This window comes from Peromyscus californicus, unplaced genomic scaffold, assembly GCF_007827085.1.
Source record: "Peromyscus californicus insignis strain IS unplaced genomic scaffold, ASM782708v3 Scaffold_13__1_contigs__length_99412109, whole genome shotgun sequence".
Classification (NCBI taxonomy): domain Eukaryota; kingdom Metazoa; phylum Chordata; class Mammalia; order Rodentia; family Cricetidae; genus Peromyscus; species Peromyscus californicus.
This window is the reverse complement of record NW_026294424.1, coordinates 18,404,291-18,421,626: the sequence shown is the minus strand read 5'-3', so window position 1 is coordinate 18,421,626 and position 17,336 is coordinate 18,404,291. Positions and strand designations below refer to the sequence as shown.

The window sequence follows — 17,336 nt, the reverse complement described above, 5'->3', positions numbered from 1 at the left end:
AAACAAATATAAGAATAATAGAAATAGAAGAAGGAGAAAAATACCAGCTCAAAGGCCCAGAAAATATTTTCAACAAATCATGAAAGAAAATTTTCCTAACCTAAAAAAGAGCATGCCTAGAAAGGTATACGAAACATACAAAACACCAAATAGACTGAACAAGAAAAGAAAGTACCCTCACCAAAAATAATAAAACACTAAACATACAGAACAAAGAATATTAAAAGCAGCAAGGGAAAAAGTTGCAAGTAACATATAAAAGCAGACCTATTAAAATTATACCTGATTTCTCAAGGGAGACTCTAAAAGCCAGAAGGGCGTGAACAGATGTGCTGCAGTCTCTAAGAGACCACAGATGCCAGCCCAGACTCCTATAGCCAGCCAAACTTTCAATCACCATAGGAGGAAAAAAACAAGATAGTCTATGATAAAGTCAAATTTAAATAATATCTATCCACAAATCCAGCCCTACAAAAGATACTAGAAGGAAAACTCCAACCCAAGGAGGTTAACTATACTGATGAAAATACAGGAATTAAATAATCTCCATCAAGTAAATAATCACCAGCAAAACCAAAAGAAGGGAACCCCACACACAGACACACATACCACCATTACCACAATCAACACCACCAACAACAAAATAACAGGAATTACAATTATAGGTCATTGATATCTCTCAATATCGATGGATTTAATTCACCCAATAAAAACACACAGACTAACAGAATGGATGCAAAACAGGATCCTTCCTTCTGCTGCATAAAAGAAACATACCTCAACATCAAAGACAGACATTATCTCAGAGTAAAGGGTTGGAAGGTTTTCCAAGCAAATGGACCTAAGAAACAAGCTGGTGTAGCCATTCTAATGTCTAATAAAATAGACTTCAAACCAAAACTAATCAAAAGAGACAGGGAAGGACACTTCATACTTATCAAAGGAAAAATCTCCCAAGATGATCTTTCAATTCTTAATATCTATGCCCCAAATGAAAGGGCAACCACTTTTATAAAACATTTCTAAAGCTTAAATCACACACTGACCCTCACGCACTGATAGTGGGAGACTTAATACCCAACTCTCACCAATGTAGAAGACATCCAGCCAAAAACTAAAAGAGAAATACTAGAGCTAGCAGATATTATGAACCAAATGGACCTAATAGATATCTACAGAGCACTTCATCCAAACTCACTTTCTCCAAAACTGACCACATACTCAGTCACAAAGAAAATCTCAACAGACACAAGAAAACTGAAATAACTCCCTGCATCCTATCAGACCACCACAGACTAAAGCTGGATTTCAGGAAGCCTACAAACTCATGGAAACTGAACAACTCTCTACTGAATGAAAAACTGGGTCAAGATAGAAACAAAGAAAGAAATTAAGGACTTTCTAGAATTCAATAAAAATGAATACACAACATACCCAAACTTATGATACACTATGAAAATTATGCTAAGAGGAAAGTTCATAGAACTAAGTGCCTACATAAAAAATGTTGAGAGATCTCACACAAGCAACCTAACAGCACATCTGAAAGCTCTAAACAAAAAGAATTAAGCACACCCAAGAGTAGTAGATGGTAGGAAATAATCAAAGAGAGAGCTGCTGAAATCAATAAATTAGAAACAAAGAGAACAATACAAAAAAATCAATGAAATGAGTTGGTTCTTTGAGAAAAATCAACAAGATAGACAAAGTATTTCCAAACCAACTAAAAGATGGAGAGGAAACATTCAAATTAACAAATCAGAAACAAGAAGGGGGACATAACAATAGACACCAAGAAAATCAGGAGAATCAAATGGGCATACTTTAAAAACCTGTACTCTAACTAATTGGAAAATGGATAATTTTCTTGATAGATACCATTTACCAAAGTTAAATGAAGATCAAATAAACAATATAAATAGACCTATAACCCCTAAGGAAATAGAAGCAGTCGTTAAAATTTCTCGAGATAGATAGAAAGATGGATAGATAGAAAGATAGATAGATAGATAGATTTTTTTTTTTTTTTTTTTTTTTTTTGGTTTTTCGAGACAGGGTTTCTCTGTGTAGCTTTGCGCCTTTTCCTGGAACTCACTTGGTAGCCCAGGCTGGCCTCAAACTCACAGAGATCCGCCTGGCTCTGCCTCCCGAGTGCTGGGATTAAAGGCATGCGCCACCACCGCCCGGCAGATAGATGATTTTTTTAAAGGCCAAGGCCAAACAGTTTTAGCACAGAATTCTAAAGAAGAGCTAATGCCAATACTTCTCAAATTCTACCACAAAACATAACAGAAGGAACATTACCCAATTCATTTAATGAGGCCAGAGTTACCCTAATACTCCAAACTACACGAAGATTTAACTGAGAGAATTTCAGATGAATTCCCCTTATGAACATAGATGCAAAAATACTCAACAAAATACTTGCAAACCATATCTAAGAACAAATAAAAAAAGATTATCCACCATGACCAAGTAGACTTCATTTCAGAGATGCAGGGATCTCATATGGAATGAAATCAACATATGGAAATTAATCAATGTAAACCACCATAAAAAGAAAATGAAAGACAAAAACCACGTGATCATCTCATTACATTCCAAAAAAACCTTTGACAAAATCCAACACTCCTTCATGATAAAAAGTCTTTGAGAGATCAGGGATACACGGGACATACCTAAACATAATAAAGGCAAATCACAGCAAGCCAATAAGTCAACATCAAATTAAGTGGAGAGAAACTCAAAGCAATTCCACTAAAATCAGGTATAGGACAAGGCTGTCCATTCTCTCCATATCTATTCAATATAGTACTTGAAGTTGTAGCCAGAGCAATAAGACAACTGTAGGACATAAGTACGCAAATTAGAAAGGAAGGAGCCAAAGTATCATTATTTGCAGATGATATGATAGTATATATAAGTGACCCCAAAAATTCTACCAGGGAACTCCTACAGCTGATAGAGTTTCACCAAAGTGTCCGGATACAACATTAACTCAAAACAATCAGTAGTCCTCCTATATGCAAATGGCAAACAGACTGAGAAAGAAATCTGGGAAACATCAACTTTCACAATAGCAGCAAATTATATAAAATATCTTGGGGTAACTCTTACCAAGCAAGTGAAAGACCTGTATGATAAAAATTAAAAATTAAAAATAAAAAAAACCTTCAAGAATTTGAAGAAAGAAATTGAAGAAGATATCAGAAGATAGAAAGGTCTTCCATGCTCATGGATTGGCAGGATTAACATAGTGAAAATGGCCGTCCTACCACAAACAACCTACAGATTCAACACAACCACCATCAAAATTCCAACATAATTCTTAACACACCTTGAAAGGACAATACTCAACTTCATATGGAAAACAAAAAACCCAGGACAATTAAACAATCCTGAACAATAAATGAGCTTCCCAAGGTATCACCATCCCTGATTTCAAACTCTACTACAAATCTATAGTACTAAAAACCACAATACAGCATAAAAACAGACATGTCAATCAATGGAATCAAATTGAAGACCCAGACATAAATCCACACACTCTGGATACCTGATTTTTGATGGGCTCAACTAAGCAGGGCTCATGGGAGGTCACAGAGAATGGAGTGGCAATTGGAGAGCCTTCATGGATCTACTCTAGGTTCTCTGCATATATGCTATGGTTGTTAGCTTGGTATTTTGGGTAGACTCCTAACAGTGGGAATGGGGGTATTTCTGACTCTGTTGCCTGTTCTTAGCATTCTTTTTCTCCTACTGGGTTGCCTTGCCAGCCTTGATGAGAGGGTTTGTGCCTAGTGTTATTGTATCTTGTTGTGTCATGCTGATGCCTGTTATTTTCTCAGGAGAGACACTGGTGGGTGGGGGAGCTGTGGAGAGGGTAAGTAGGGGAGAACTGGGAGAAGTGAAGGTAGGGAAAGCTTCAGTCAGGATGAATTGTATGTGAGAAGATAAAATAAAGAAAGAAAGAGGGAGGGAGAAAGGGAGGGAGGTGGGGAGGGAGGGCGGGAGGAAAAGAAATGGGCTCAAAGGAAGCAAAGGGATCATTTATGTGACCCTCATGCTTTTAGAAAAAAGAAGACAATACAATAAAGGCTATTGTTTGTTCTATATTTCCCTTCTCTTTTGATGATAACCAACAATGTATGCCTCTGGAATTAAAATCAAAAACTTTTATTGTTTGTTTTCTGATAATGCTGAGTGGGTAAACTGTCTCTGTGATCAACAGAGAAAAGCTGTTGCTAAAAAGAACCTGAGTAAACGAAGGTATCCAGGACCTGAGCTAGAATCCTGCTTTTAAAAAAAGCAAAGATCCTCCAGCTTCATCTGCAAGCAAGTCTTGTAAAAGAAGACACCTGCACCTCCTAAGAAACTTCAGCTTAATGTCAGATTTCAACAGAGTCAGGTAATAAAACCCACCCTTTCAATGCTTGGGGTCCAGTTTGTAAAGATTTATAGCTAGGAGTAGCTAGCTATTTGTGGACTCTAATTATAATTCTGAAGCACAATAAGCAACTTTGATAAGTTGGCCAATGCCTTAATATTGAAATGCAGTAAATGTTGAATGTACTTCATTTTCGAAAATGGAACTCTCACCCTCTATAAACTAAGAAACTTACCCTTTGAACATGGAAGTACACCCATGTTCAAAGATCTGGGTTAGTTTTGAAGATATGTGCCTTTGTGTGCTGATTCTGTTGTTTTTCAAAAGGCTATAAGAAATGATTATTAGAACTTAGAGAGAAAATGTTATCTAAAATTTACCTGTGCATTCTACTTGGAGATTACATCAACTATGCAACCAAAGGAAACTAATAGATAAATTTCAAAGACTCCAGAGTTTATAACTGAAAGCATGAGAGAATTTAAAGATGATGGAGGCACAGTCAGCTGAGATGTTTTCAGTAAGATTCCCTCAGTGTGCATGGGTGTGATTGTGGGAATGCACTTCCTTGGCGAGGACAACACCCTGCAGGCAGTTTACCTGTTTCAGCTGCCACAGTTCAACCCACCTTCTCACTTGCTTTCACCAGCTTTTTTGTTCATGCAAAAATATGCAAGAGCTTAATCCACAGCACTCATATTTCACACCAACCCCAAACAGAGTGGCTCTGGAAATGACTCAGTCAATCTGCAATTCAGGATTAACTTCCTGGCTGGTTCTTATCTGTTCATACACCAATGATTACAACAAATTGTATGTGGATTTAAAGTAGAGGAAAGTATGTTTTATCATCCATATCAAAAATTAATTTGTAATGGCAGAATAAATACAAGCTACCAATGCCCAAGTTTACAGGTTGATGATCTGGAAACATCTCATTGTGCCACTTCATTTTCCAATTAATTACTGAAATAAAAATGCAATGCAAATGTGCTTGAATCACACTGTGGTGAGGATATCAACTCTTAGCAGAAGAGCCATTACTTAAAAATGAAAATATTTAGACACAAGAATTGAACTACATACGAAATTTTCAATAATGGTACCATTACAATAGATTTATAGTTAAATTATTATACTGTTATATTTTTAAAATCATTTGTTTGGCCCACTAAATTTAACTAAATTCAGGTAACAATGAGTCATATCTGATATCATCCTTAAAAGCATTTGACAAAAATCAACATCTTTTCAAAAAAGGGAAGCCAACGGATTAGAGAAGAAATACACCTCAGCACAATAAATGCCAGCATTACAACCATTCTCAGCAGAGGAAGTGTAAACGTTTTCCTCTAAGATGCCCACTCTCATGACTGTTTATCACAGGACCGAAAGTCTTGCCCAGGTACAAATAAGAGACATCCTATTAAGAAAGGAAGAAATGAAATTGCCTGGATTTGCTGGTAACATGATTTTTTATAGAGACATTTCTAAAGTATCTACAAAAACATGTTAGACCTGGTAATCAGATTAGGTGACCTTGAAGGACAATAAACCCAGTGACCTCAAATAAGTAACATTTCTATTAACTACTAGCAGCTATTCAACAAAGAAATTATGGGGGAGGGGAATCCCATTTATACTAGGAAAAACAATAACAAATAGCAAAAAGAACTATATAAATTTAAAGAAAGAGGATCTGGTAAAATGGTTCAGTGGGTAGGAGCACTTGCTAAGCAGGCATAAGGACCTTAGTTCTAATCTCCATCACCCACGTAAAAAGCCAGCTATATCCCAGCACTGGGGGGCAGAGAGTGGGATGTAGAAACAGATGGTCACAGCCTAGCTCCAGGTTCAATAAGAGACCCCATCTCAGGAAAATAAGGAGAGGGATACAGTATGACTCCTAATGTCCTTCCTCCAAACTCAGTATAGGAGCAAATCTGTGCATGCACCACCATATATATATACACACAATTAAGGAGGTAAAGGGTCTGTATACTGAAAACTATAAAACATTAATGAAATAAATTAAAGAAAAATAAAGGTAAACTAAAGGATATCCTATAATCATGGATTGGAACAATTAATACTGTAAAACCACTACAAGCTTTTGAAAGAATCAACATAATCTGTACCAAAATCTCAATGCCATTTTTCAAAGAAATGGTCAAAAAATCTTAAATTAAAATGAATATATAAATGATCCTGAATATCCAAAACAATATTAAACAACAACAACAAAAAAAACAAAGCTAGAGGCATCACATTCAATTTTAAAACATATTATAAAGTGATTATAATAAAAACAACATAGTACAATAAAAAACTTTTTAAAAGACACATTGACCAATGGAACAAGATAGGAAACTCCAATAGACACACATATTTGATCAACTGATTTTGTTTTCCGAGCTGATGATCAAACTCAGGACCTTGTACTCACTACACAAACACTCTGCCACTGAGTCGGAAGAGACATAAGGAGGAGGCATAGGCATAGGCAGGATGGCTACAGGCACTAACAAAGTATTGTGTATCTCAAAATAACTAAAAAGGCAAACTTCAAATGTCCCAACACAAACATGATTTGTGAGCTGGGTAATGGATATGCTATTTAGATTGATTTAACCATGCCATATTGTATATACAGTATCAATCCACATTTTACCCAATAAATATATACAATAATATTTGTAAATGAAAAGAGTAATGTCTTAAGCATAATAAGATAAAAAATGAACTGTAGTTCTTTATTTAAATAGCCATTTTGTAAGTGAATCACTTGTCCCTCAGTATTTTTTTAAGAAAAGTTTCATTAAAATAGTACACAGAGTTACTTCTCAAGCTCATTAAAAACTAATCAAGAAATGGAAAAGTCATTAAGTTTACCTTCCCATTAACCCATGGTGGCCCCTGAAGACAAGTGTCATGAAGAGTGACCCAACTCATGACAGCAGCAACCAAATTGTCTTTCTAAATGACTTTGGGCTCTTATGGAGAGCTGTAGGGCCAAGTTGCCAGCAGCCATCAGGGCACCACAACAGGGGACTGGCTTCTCCCAGCCACCTCTCAATGTGAACGACAAAGAAACCTGCAGCTTTGAATGCCCCCACCTCTCCCTTTTCACTCAAAAGAACACTGGATACACTGGAAGGCAAACTTCCAGAGTCAGTTTCAGCACTAGAGAGAAGGATTAGGATGAAATGGAACCCAACAGGTAAATCCCCAGGCACAATATTGAAAATTTACCCTTTAGTGTCACTGCAAAAACTGGCTGCTGCCTCCACCCCTGCTTGGAGCTGGCTGCCCAGACTCTAGAGCAGTTTTCAAATAAAATGATAAATTTCAGATATCTTGAATAGAAAAACGACAGTTGATAAAAACCAATCATGTCCACTCCAACCCAACCATAGATAACACAGAAGAATTATGGGGGGAGTTAGGCTTTTTATTTTCTTTAGAAATGATTTCTTTTTCAGGTTCAAAGTGATTTCAGAACCAAGATGCAGAAAATTAAGCCTCTTCCAAAAGGTTTAAAAGCGCTAGTATAATGTTGCCTCAGCAAATACAGTGGATGTTCCGCTTCCAGCCTCCAGACAGTGCACATTTTAAACAGGCACACTTAAATGACCCAGAAAGACATCTCCTGCAGAGCAAGTACATCCTGTTAGAATATGGCTGAGACTGTGGAGAAGAGGGTGATAGGTTCCGAGTAGGGAAGGAATCATTTGCTGCATTTTAAACACAAATAAAGGTCACAGATTGATGCTACCACTTCCAACCCGACAGAAAATTTTAAAAAATTTTTCAAAATAAAGGTACATGCACAGGTCCTTAAGCAAAACCCACGGAGTCTGTTTAGGGACATGAAATTTCTTTGTTGTGTTTAAATATTCACTTCTTCCTATACATAAGCTATTCACTGGATTTCAAAATCATCTGGAAGCCATGCCACAAGTGATCCCTGGTAGGAAACAGCAAACAGCTAGGAAAACGTTCAAGGTCAGAGCCAATGAATCTATTTCTATCCAACACAGTACAGATTTCACCCTGGCAACTCAGCAGCCCAAGATGGACAGTTCACCTCTCCTCCCTACCCTCACACCCAAGCTCCTTCAGGCTATATAAGATAAAATAAATATGGGGAGAGTGGAGAAGAAACGCATGATCATTATCCCGGGGAAATGTCAGGTCTCCTACCTACCCACACTTAGCCAGTACTCCCCTTCCTAAAACTGCTGGAGAGCACCTCTGAATTCACAGGGGTCTGCTGAGTTCCCGAGGAAAGCAGTTCCCCAGCACGTACTGACCCACCGTTCATGCCACTGTAGACATTTCGGTGATGGGGTGCTGAGTCCTCTTGAGCCTGCCGTCGGAGGGTGCCCTCCCTGCTGCCCCCGCCGCTGCCTCCACTGCCACCTACGTGCTTGTGATCAGGGCTGCCCCCGTAATGTTGTTTGAGATGCTCTGGGCTTGTTCCCCTGGCTCTGGGAAGATGCTCCAGGCTCCCACCGAGGGCATGTTTCTGGAGATGCTCAGGGCTCCCTCCGCTGTGCCTGGCATGTTCTGGGCTGCCCCCTGGTCTGTGCTTCTGGAAATGTTCAGGGCTTCCACTCAACACGTGTTTGGGCAGCATTTCCGGGCTGCTCCCTGAATGTGGGTGCCTCTGCTGCTCCGGGCTGCCTTTGCACAAGGGCTTGTGGTGCTCAGGGCTAGGTCCTTTCAGTGCTTTGGGGTGATCTGGGGTCCCAGAAGCCCTGGGTTTGTGCAGATGTTCAGGGCTGGAGCTCCTGTGTTTGGTATGCTCTGGGCTGCCCTCGCTTCGGGGCTTCTGGAGATGCTCAGGGCTGCCCCCACTGGCATGGTGTTTGTGGTGGTCAGGACTGTCGGTGCTGCCGGTGCTGGAGGTGCTGCTGCCATCACCCACATCCCGCACATAGGGTGCGGCAGAGGCCACCAGTTGGCACAGGCTGGCCTGGCTGTCGATGGAGCAGCGGCTGCCTGCACATCCTGCACCCTTCTCCTCATCCAGCAGCACACAGAGCTCCTTAAGCTCCATGTTCTCCTTTACCACCTCCTCCTGCTTCACCTCCAGCTCCTTCAGCTTCTGCAGATATAAGGCCACCTCCTTGTGCATCACCCCAGCCGTGTAGCGACCCAATCTCTGCCACTCCCGGGACACCCTTTTGCCTTTCTGCCGGTCATCATCCAGGAAACAGCACAGGTCCCTCAGTTCCTGGTTGTCCTCCTGGAGTTTCTGGTTAATATCCTGAAAAGAAAGATGGGAGTTCAATGGAGTCGAACAGAAGAGGTGGCACTGAGCCTAGACCTTTGCCAGGGAAAGCCCCAGAACTGGAGAATCCTTACAGAGGTTCTCAACATGTGGGTCACAACCCCTTTGGCAAACTTCTAGCTCTAAAAGTATTTACATTTGTGATTCATAACAGTAGCAAGATTACAGATATGAAGCAGCAATGAAAACAACGTTATGGTTGAGGGTCACCATGACATGAGGAACCATATTAAAGGCAGCAGCAACAGGAGGGTTGAGAACCACGGTACGTCAGGTAAGAGACCACAGAAAGTTGGAAGATGGTAGATATCCTTGAAGTTAAACTATAGGTGCTGATTATGTTCCCTAAGGGATACTCTAACAGTTATTTTATTCAGTTTTCACCCCAGAGTTTAGGGGATAATAATTATGACCCTTTTACAGAAGAACCTGGGCTTCCAGGAGCTTCATTCCGCCAGCAGCTAGAGAGCAGCCTTGACAGGAAATTAGTGCCCTACACTTCAGAGACAAAGATGGTGGCATGGTGGCTTACACAGGTAATCCAGAAACCTGGGAGGTAGAAGCAGGAGCCTCCATAGGACTTCAAGGCTATTCTAGGCCACACAGTGAGTTTCATGCCAGTGAGAGAAAAAGAGAGAGAAAGGAGGAGAAGAGGAAAAGAAAGTTGTTTATGCCTTGTGGCTGTGGAGAGGCTGAGGCAGCATTTCTTTAAAACGCTGCTGTGAAGTTTTCAGACTCAACAGGGGATGAGCTGTCCCATTCCCCCAGCCCCTAGGGAAAAGCACAGTGCCCCCTGGTGGCAATCCAGTCCACTGTATCCACCCTTACTGACCATAACCCCTGGGAATTCACCCAAGCTCAACGCTTACCCTCAACCAGAGCTGCTGCTATTATAATACTCCTCCCCAAACCGCACCCCCAGCAAATGCCACCTCCACCTCTCACTCTTTATAGGAACACAGGGTCCTCCCTCCGTATCTTCCCCATCACCTCTCCTTTGAGCCAAACAAATCTTTGGAGTTTGGACCTCCAAAATTTAAACTTCTTACTCCTGCCATGAATCACTTTAGTAGCTTCCCATTGCCTTTAGAATACAAGGTTCCTCAAGTCTCACAGAGCTTCAAATGTTCTGTTTCTGTGCACTTCTCCAGCATGAATAGTGATTCATTCATTCATTCACAAAAAGTTAGTAGCCACAGACTATGCACAATGCAAGTGTTAGGAATGTGTTCATGAACATTCAAGAAGCCCTAGAACCTAAGATCCTAAAGCTTTTGCTCTAGTAAAAGTGGTAACGAAAAGCCAGTCCAGGGCTGGAGAGATGGCTCAACAGTTAAGAGCACTGGCTGCTCTTCCAGAGGTCATGAGTTCAATTCCCAGCAACCACATGGTGGCTCACAACCATCTGTAATGATATCTGGCGCCCTCTTCTGACATGCAGACAGAACACCTCAGGTACCTCTCTTCACCAGGAAAACTTAATAAATAAAGTCCTTTTATACCCAATTATGCTTATGCATTCCAAGTAGAAGATATCTCCTTCTCGATATGAACTTACACAAAATGATTCCTCTGAGAAGTGTCCCCTAGTACCATAACATCACCCATGATGAGATGACACTTCAATCCAATGCTTAACGCCTTTGGCATACTTGAGCATTCACTAGACATCACCTTCATCACCTGCCTCATGTACAGTTCTGACAATGTGAAAATCAGATGTCTGAAGTTTCTGTTTATGTTTAGGTGGAAGCCTCACCTCAGCCCCACCTCTCTCTCCCCCCCAGACCCCACACCTGAGAAAGCCCACCAAGCAGCTCCACTCCCAGAGGATATTTAAGGTATGGCCCATGGACTTCCCCTCCTGGTTCCCCTCATGGCTTCTTCTCTTCCCCTGGGACCACCCAGGAATGCTCTGCTCAGATTAAACCTAGACTTACTGATTTACTGCATCAACGGAGAGGCTTAATATTGGGGTTTGGAAACTTTGCAGTTATGCAACACAGTTATCATGCTTTGCTACATGGACACATACAGTGAACACAATATGATTTATGAACATCTCAATGTCCATCTTCTTTAAAGCTCTAGGTCTATGGACCAAACAAGCTACAGCTGTAGTTACACAGAAGGAATTCCATGCTGTTTTCAGCTGGACCCTATTATATTGGGATGTACAGTAGAATGAGGGTAAGCTATCACTTGATATTGATGCTTTAGAAGAAATCAAAAGTTCTGGGTATTCAGAGAAAATGATACCAAATAAAATCAATCTTGATAAGCTTTAAAAATTAATCAACATTGAGCTCCACCAAGGCATTTGAGATGAAGTTCAAGTTGTGTTGTTCTTCATCTGAATGCATTTCCACCTGAAAACACTTGGATGTGTCTATGCTGTGGCTGTTCTTGACTTATCTAGAATGATAATGTACAGGATTGCTATTATCATAGGCTTTTCCTTAAGAACTGAAATGGACACTTTCCAACATTCCAGAGTAGGTGGTCCAGCAGCGTGGGCCCATTTATGCCATCCATAACTCCTGCTTCCTATTCCTGTTCTTGAGAATATTATTTGTTTCCAATGTTGATCTGTTTTCTTCACCTTTGATGGACAGATAAGCAACCAGCTTGAACCAATAACCTTGTGAACTAGCTTCTTCAAATCTGGCACATTAAAATATAGACTTTCTCAAAAAAAAAAAAAAAAACCTAGATGTTCTTTTAACATCTCCACAGGCCACAAGATATTACTTTAAGTGCCTAAAGTAGCCTTTTAAAAGTTTAAATCACTCAAGATTTCAACCTACTAAAAGCTGTGTCTCTGGTAGAAGAAAATTGTTTTCATGTGGTTCTTTATGTTCTCTGCAGATGTGGAGGGTTAAGGAGCACAGTGATTTGAATGAGAATGCCCCCACCCCCAGGCTCTGTACAAACCTCCAGTTGATGTTGCTATCTGGGCGATGTTTAGGAGGTATGACCTTGCTGGAGAAGTGTGTTACAGGAGGTGGGCTCACTCCTCCACCTGTTATCTCCATTATCTGCTTTGTGCTAGCAGCTGAAGATGTGCGCTCTCAGCTTCCTGCTCCTGCCACCATGCCTGATGGACTCTTATCTCCCTGGAATCATAAGCACAAATAAACTCTTTCTTCTACAAACTGCCTTGGCCAGGGTGTTTCATCACAGCAACTGAGCAAGTGATAAAATTAATAAGTGCAACACAGCTGTAGCTACTCAATTCCTCCAGAGCAGTCCCCACCTGGACCAGGCTCAGCAGCACAAAAAGACAGTTTTTAGTTCTTCACAGCACCAGAACTCTAACAAAAACCCCTTCACCATGTCTTCTGGATCCACACACTGGACACAGAGAACATCCACTAAGCCTTTTCTAAACATTACTCTGTTGAGAAAGCATTCTCAACCCATTGGTCTCTCTGTACATGTGCAATATTTAATCTTCATAAAACCTCAGATACTATCAAAATCCCCATTGGACAGATTGGAAGATTGAGGCTGAGAGGCCAACAGTTTCCCTAAGCTGACCAAACTGTACAATGGCACTCCCACTTAACCACTTCAAAATAGTTAGATGTGATTTTTAAAGTCAGGTTACAGGTGTTGTCATCCCAGTTACTCAACATTTGCAGTTTTCAAGAGTGCCAGGCCCTCAGAGGACCCCCAAATGGAATCACTTTCTTCCAGTTAAGATAAGAAAATATACCCATCGTTCATTCAATCAAGCATCTTCGTGGCTCCCTATGGAATCCAAGGAAGTTCTCATCCCAACTGGTAAACAGAAGGGAGAACACTGGCCTCAAAGAGACTTCAAACCACAATATACTCAGGGTGGACAAAAGGCCTGGGGACTACCATGTTTACTGCAAGAAGGAAGCAGAATTTGCAATAGAAGATGACCTGTAAGGAGTAAGTGGTCTCCTGAGTGACTGCTGTTAACATGGGCATGGCCATGTCAAGGACCCTAATACCATAGCCCCATGAGAGTGGCAAACTCTACCTGGGTGAGGCTCAAAAGGATGATAAAGACTTCCTCTGGTTCAAATATGTCAAAAATGTTGACAGTGTGTGCAGAAATATCACTGTAGTTTTCTCCCTTCCCCAGGTGTTCACAGCCTGAAGACTGCTCCCATACAGAGACACCTCCTGCGGAGATTAGCCAAACCTTCCTCCTTGTTAAGCCACATATAATAACCTCACCTCTTACTTCCCTATATGCAATAACTCTGCCTCCTTATTCAACTGTATATGACAAACACACTGAGATTGAAGGCTGCTGTGGCTCCACTCTTCCATCAGAATGAGTATATCCCACCAAATTCCAGCTTCTCTGAGTGTGTCTGTGTGTTGTCATTCCTTCATTCCCTGGTCACCCCTAGTCAGGGTTCTGGAATCCAAGCCACAGAAGAACATCAAAGGGACCAGTCTCAATCGCTTCTGAACTCGATAAGGAGGTAGCCTACAAAACTTTGTAATATCGGGTCATGAATCCAGACCTTGAAGTTTACTACTCAGGGTAAAATTGCTTTAACTGACCCAATATCTATTTCTCTCAATGAGGTTACTGGAGGGATTGACCAGATAATGTGGCCTAATACCACTCCTTCACACTCTCTCCTAGACCTGCACAGGTTGTACACAACCTAAAAGACCTTCCAAGGATTTCTTGAGTTATTAACATTAGTTCTTTATCTGAGTGAAACCTTTAGGAAGTTAATGAAAAAACTTTTCCAATACACATTGTGTTTCAAACCATGAAAGAAGACTAAACGACAGCACCACAAACAAATCCTATTGTCCAGCCTTGCCTAAGACACCCAGCTCGTAGAGGCACATGGTTCTACACGGATGCTTTCTCCTGATGACAATAACTACCATATTTTGCAGTCAGTTTCAGCATCAAACCTTCCCTCTACAGTGTTGTGCCTTATTTTCACAACACCTTTAGGAAGTAGCTCTTATCATCCATATTTTATTAATCAACAAAACAAGGATCTGAGAAATTAATTACACAAGCTTGCCTCCATGGTAGATAGATGAGGGTCCTTACTTTCAAGACCATATTCCTACTATTTTAGCCTTCCTCTCATTTCCCCTAGGAGTCTGGTACTTAATAAATAATCCATTAGTAATGAATTAAAACGAGAAAGATTTTGACTGTGGGAATATTCCTATCTGTTCCCACACTAGGGAGTGTGTGACACTGGGTTTGGACCTGAGGGAATCATTTCCACTGGGGCTCACACATAGGTGAGCCTGGAGCATCTGGCCCTTCCCATTCCTCAGTACTCCAGAATCCCAGAGCTGGAGAGCTGGGGCAATTAAGAAACAGTGGGAGAGGAGAGAGACAGGAACAGTTTGTGCCTGGAGGGAATTTGGTCCCTGGGGTTCCTACTTTGGTTTCGTTTGTGTCTGGCTTCCTATAAACAAAAGCAGAACAATGAGAGGAAGGAATACCAGAAGGCACCAGGCGAGCTGTGAGCAGAGGAAGTTTGCAGTGCACAGCGGCAGGGCGGTTCCCGGTGGGTCTGTGGCAGCCTGGCTAGCACATTAGAGCTCTCCAAAGATAATATAAAGTTCGTGGGTTTGGGGGCAGACCTAGCTCAAAAACAAAGCATCACTAAGGACACTTACCGGCACCTTCTACAGTAGTCCCCACCCACGCTTAATAAAATCAATGTGAAATCCGGAGTGACTAGAGCAGGGAAGTAAAGCAACCCCAGGTGACGCCAACCTTAGGCGAAGGAAATCATGGGAGCTAGTTAAGACCTGAAGGCAGAAATCAGGCTCACTCGCACACAGCACACTCACACAGGCTTCTCGGGTAGAGCCCGATGCTTCCTTCTCTCCGGTTCCCAGCAGCGGTGCCCTTTCTTTGCCCTCTGTTCACTAGAAAGCTAGTGGCGCCAGAGCAGCTACACTAGACCCCTAAAGGTGAAGACGCCTGGGGTGGCAAGCTCACTAGTCTTCTCCCGCAGGGGACTGTAACCTAATTCCTAAAGCATCGACTTTCTAAGCTCCCTGTGCTCACCGTGTCCCTCCCTGACTTCTGGCACCCTTGGCTCTTGCTCCCCTAGTATTAGAAGAGTCAAAGAGAAAGCCAGATGCCTGTAAGTCCCCATATGAAGGAGGCAAAAGCCTCTAAAGTTTGGAAAACTTTCTTAAGGGCTGGAGATGGGGACAAGGGATGCTACTAGGAGAAAGGGGAAGCTCACCTGTTGACCGAGGGACGAAAGTTTGACTGCCTCCCCTCACCCCACCCCACCCCACCCTGGGTCCCACTCCCAGATCCCTGCCCCGCCCAGCCCGGCCTTATCGCCAGGCCCAATGCTCACCTTGAGCCCTCGGATCTCGCCGAGATGCAGCTGCAGGCGGCGGTTGACCTCCCGAATGAGGTTACTGTGGTCCAGCATCGCGCTCACCTTCTCGGCCTCCGCGCGCCGCAGGCTGCGGATCAGCTCCTCCTTGCTCCACTGCAGCAGCTCTTCGTCCGTCACTTTAGACAAATCCTCCACGCCCGGGGCTGCCGATACGCCCGCTGGAGCCGAGGGACAACTTTCCGCCGCCGCCGCCGGCGCCGCGCCTCCAGTCGCCTTCGACATGGTATCCGCGCGGCGGCAGGTGCGAGTAGGTGGAAGAGGCGAAGTGACTGGCTAAGGCGCGGGCGCGGCTGGGCGGCCTCCGCCCACACCCCTGTGCGCTCCGAGAGTCAGCAGCACCGCCCGAGGACCGATGAGTGGGGACGGCAGGGATCGCGCTGCGCGGCCATCCTACCTCGCCATCCGCGCGCGCGCACCTGCCGAATCCCGGGGCCCGACAGCCAGCCGCGGGTGGCTGCAGTGGTCCATCCCAACTCCACTCAAGTCCATGGTGAAGGGCGCCGAGGAGCGGGAGCGGGCGGGGACACCCAGAGGGCTCTGCCTCGGTCCCCTGCCCTCTCCTCCGCCCAGATCGAGACAGTCGCCACCCACCACCACCTCCGTTCTCTGTCACACGCACGCACGCGCCCTTCTCTCCCCCTTGCTCAGCCCAGGACTCCGCTGCTCTCCTAGCTGCCCAGGGCTTGCTGAGCGCCCGGCCTTCCAAGGAAGGCTCTAGCACGCCGGGCCGCTGCCCTTCCCGGAAGGCTCGGCACCGCCGACTGGCTGTAGTCCTCCTTCGGCTGATCCTAAACTGTTCTGAGAAGCCTTGGGTTTTCAGAGCCCACCGGAAGAGGGGGGAGGGTTGGGGAGCGGCAGGGGGAGGAGGCTGGCGCCCCGGGCGCCAGCATCCCACAGCGCCTCCGGCAAGGGGTAGAAGCGGCTGCCACTCAAGCTGCTTCCCGGGACCCTGAGCACTCGATGCTCTGCAGCCTGGGATGGCTGGGGGCGCGGCTCTAAGAGCGCAGGGATGCGGGTGGGGCTGGAGTCGAGAGCAGGTGCGGAGCAGGAATCGCCAGGGCCTTTCGAGGCTCGAGCGCGCCACCAAGTGACTGAAGGAGGTCCCCTCCCTTCCATCTCTTCAAGCCAGACTAGTTACTAGGCAGGGGAGACAGCCTGCTGACCAAAATGAGAGACATTCAGTACTTGGAAGAATTGGAGATGCAGAAAACACGAGAGCAAGACCTATGGGATAACTAGCTAGATACACTTCGCGGGACTG

At 43.4% G+C, this 17,336-nt stretch overlaps 1 protein-coding gene across 5 annotated transcripts in view; it reads right to left on the bottom strand.

Annotated features, from left to right (window-relative positions):
* Positions 1-17,028, bottom strand: part of Ccdc85a (coiled-coil domain containing 85A) — a 198,386-nt gene extending 181,358 nt beyond the window's left edge. For 3 of the 5 annotated variants that reach the window (XM_052734626.1, XM_052734628.1, XM_052734629.1), the window contains exons 1-2: positions 16,031-17,026; positions 8,705-9,659 (exon numbers count right to left, since the gene is read on the bottom strand). In XM_052734626.1, the coding sequence (XP_052590586.1) occupies positions 8,705-9,659; positions 16,031-16,297 (1,222 nt within the window). In that variant the 5' untranslated portion in view covers positions 16,298-17,026. Of the gene's footprint in view, positions 1-8,704; positions 9,660-16,030 lie in introns of all 5 variants that reach the window. The other 2 variants (XM_052734624.1, XM_052734625.1) reach the window with 1 other exon arrangement.
* Positions 17,029-17,336: the final 308 nt, after the last annotated feature.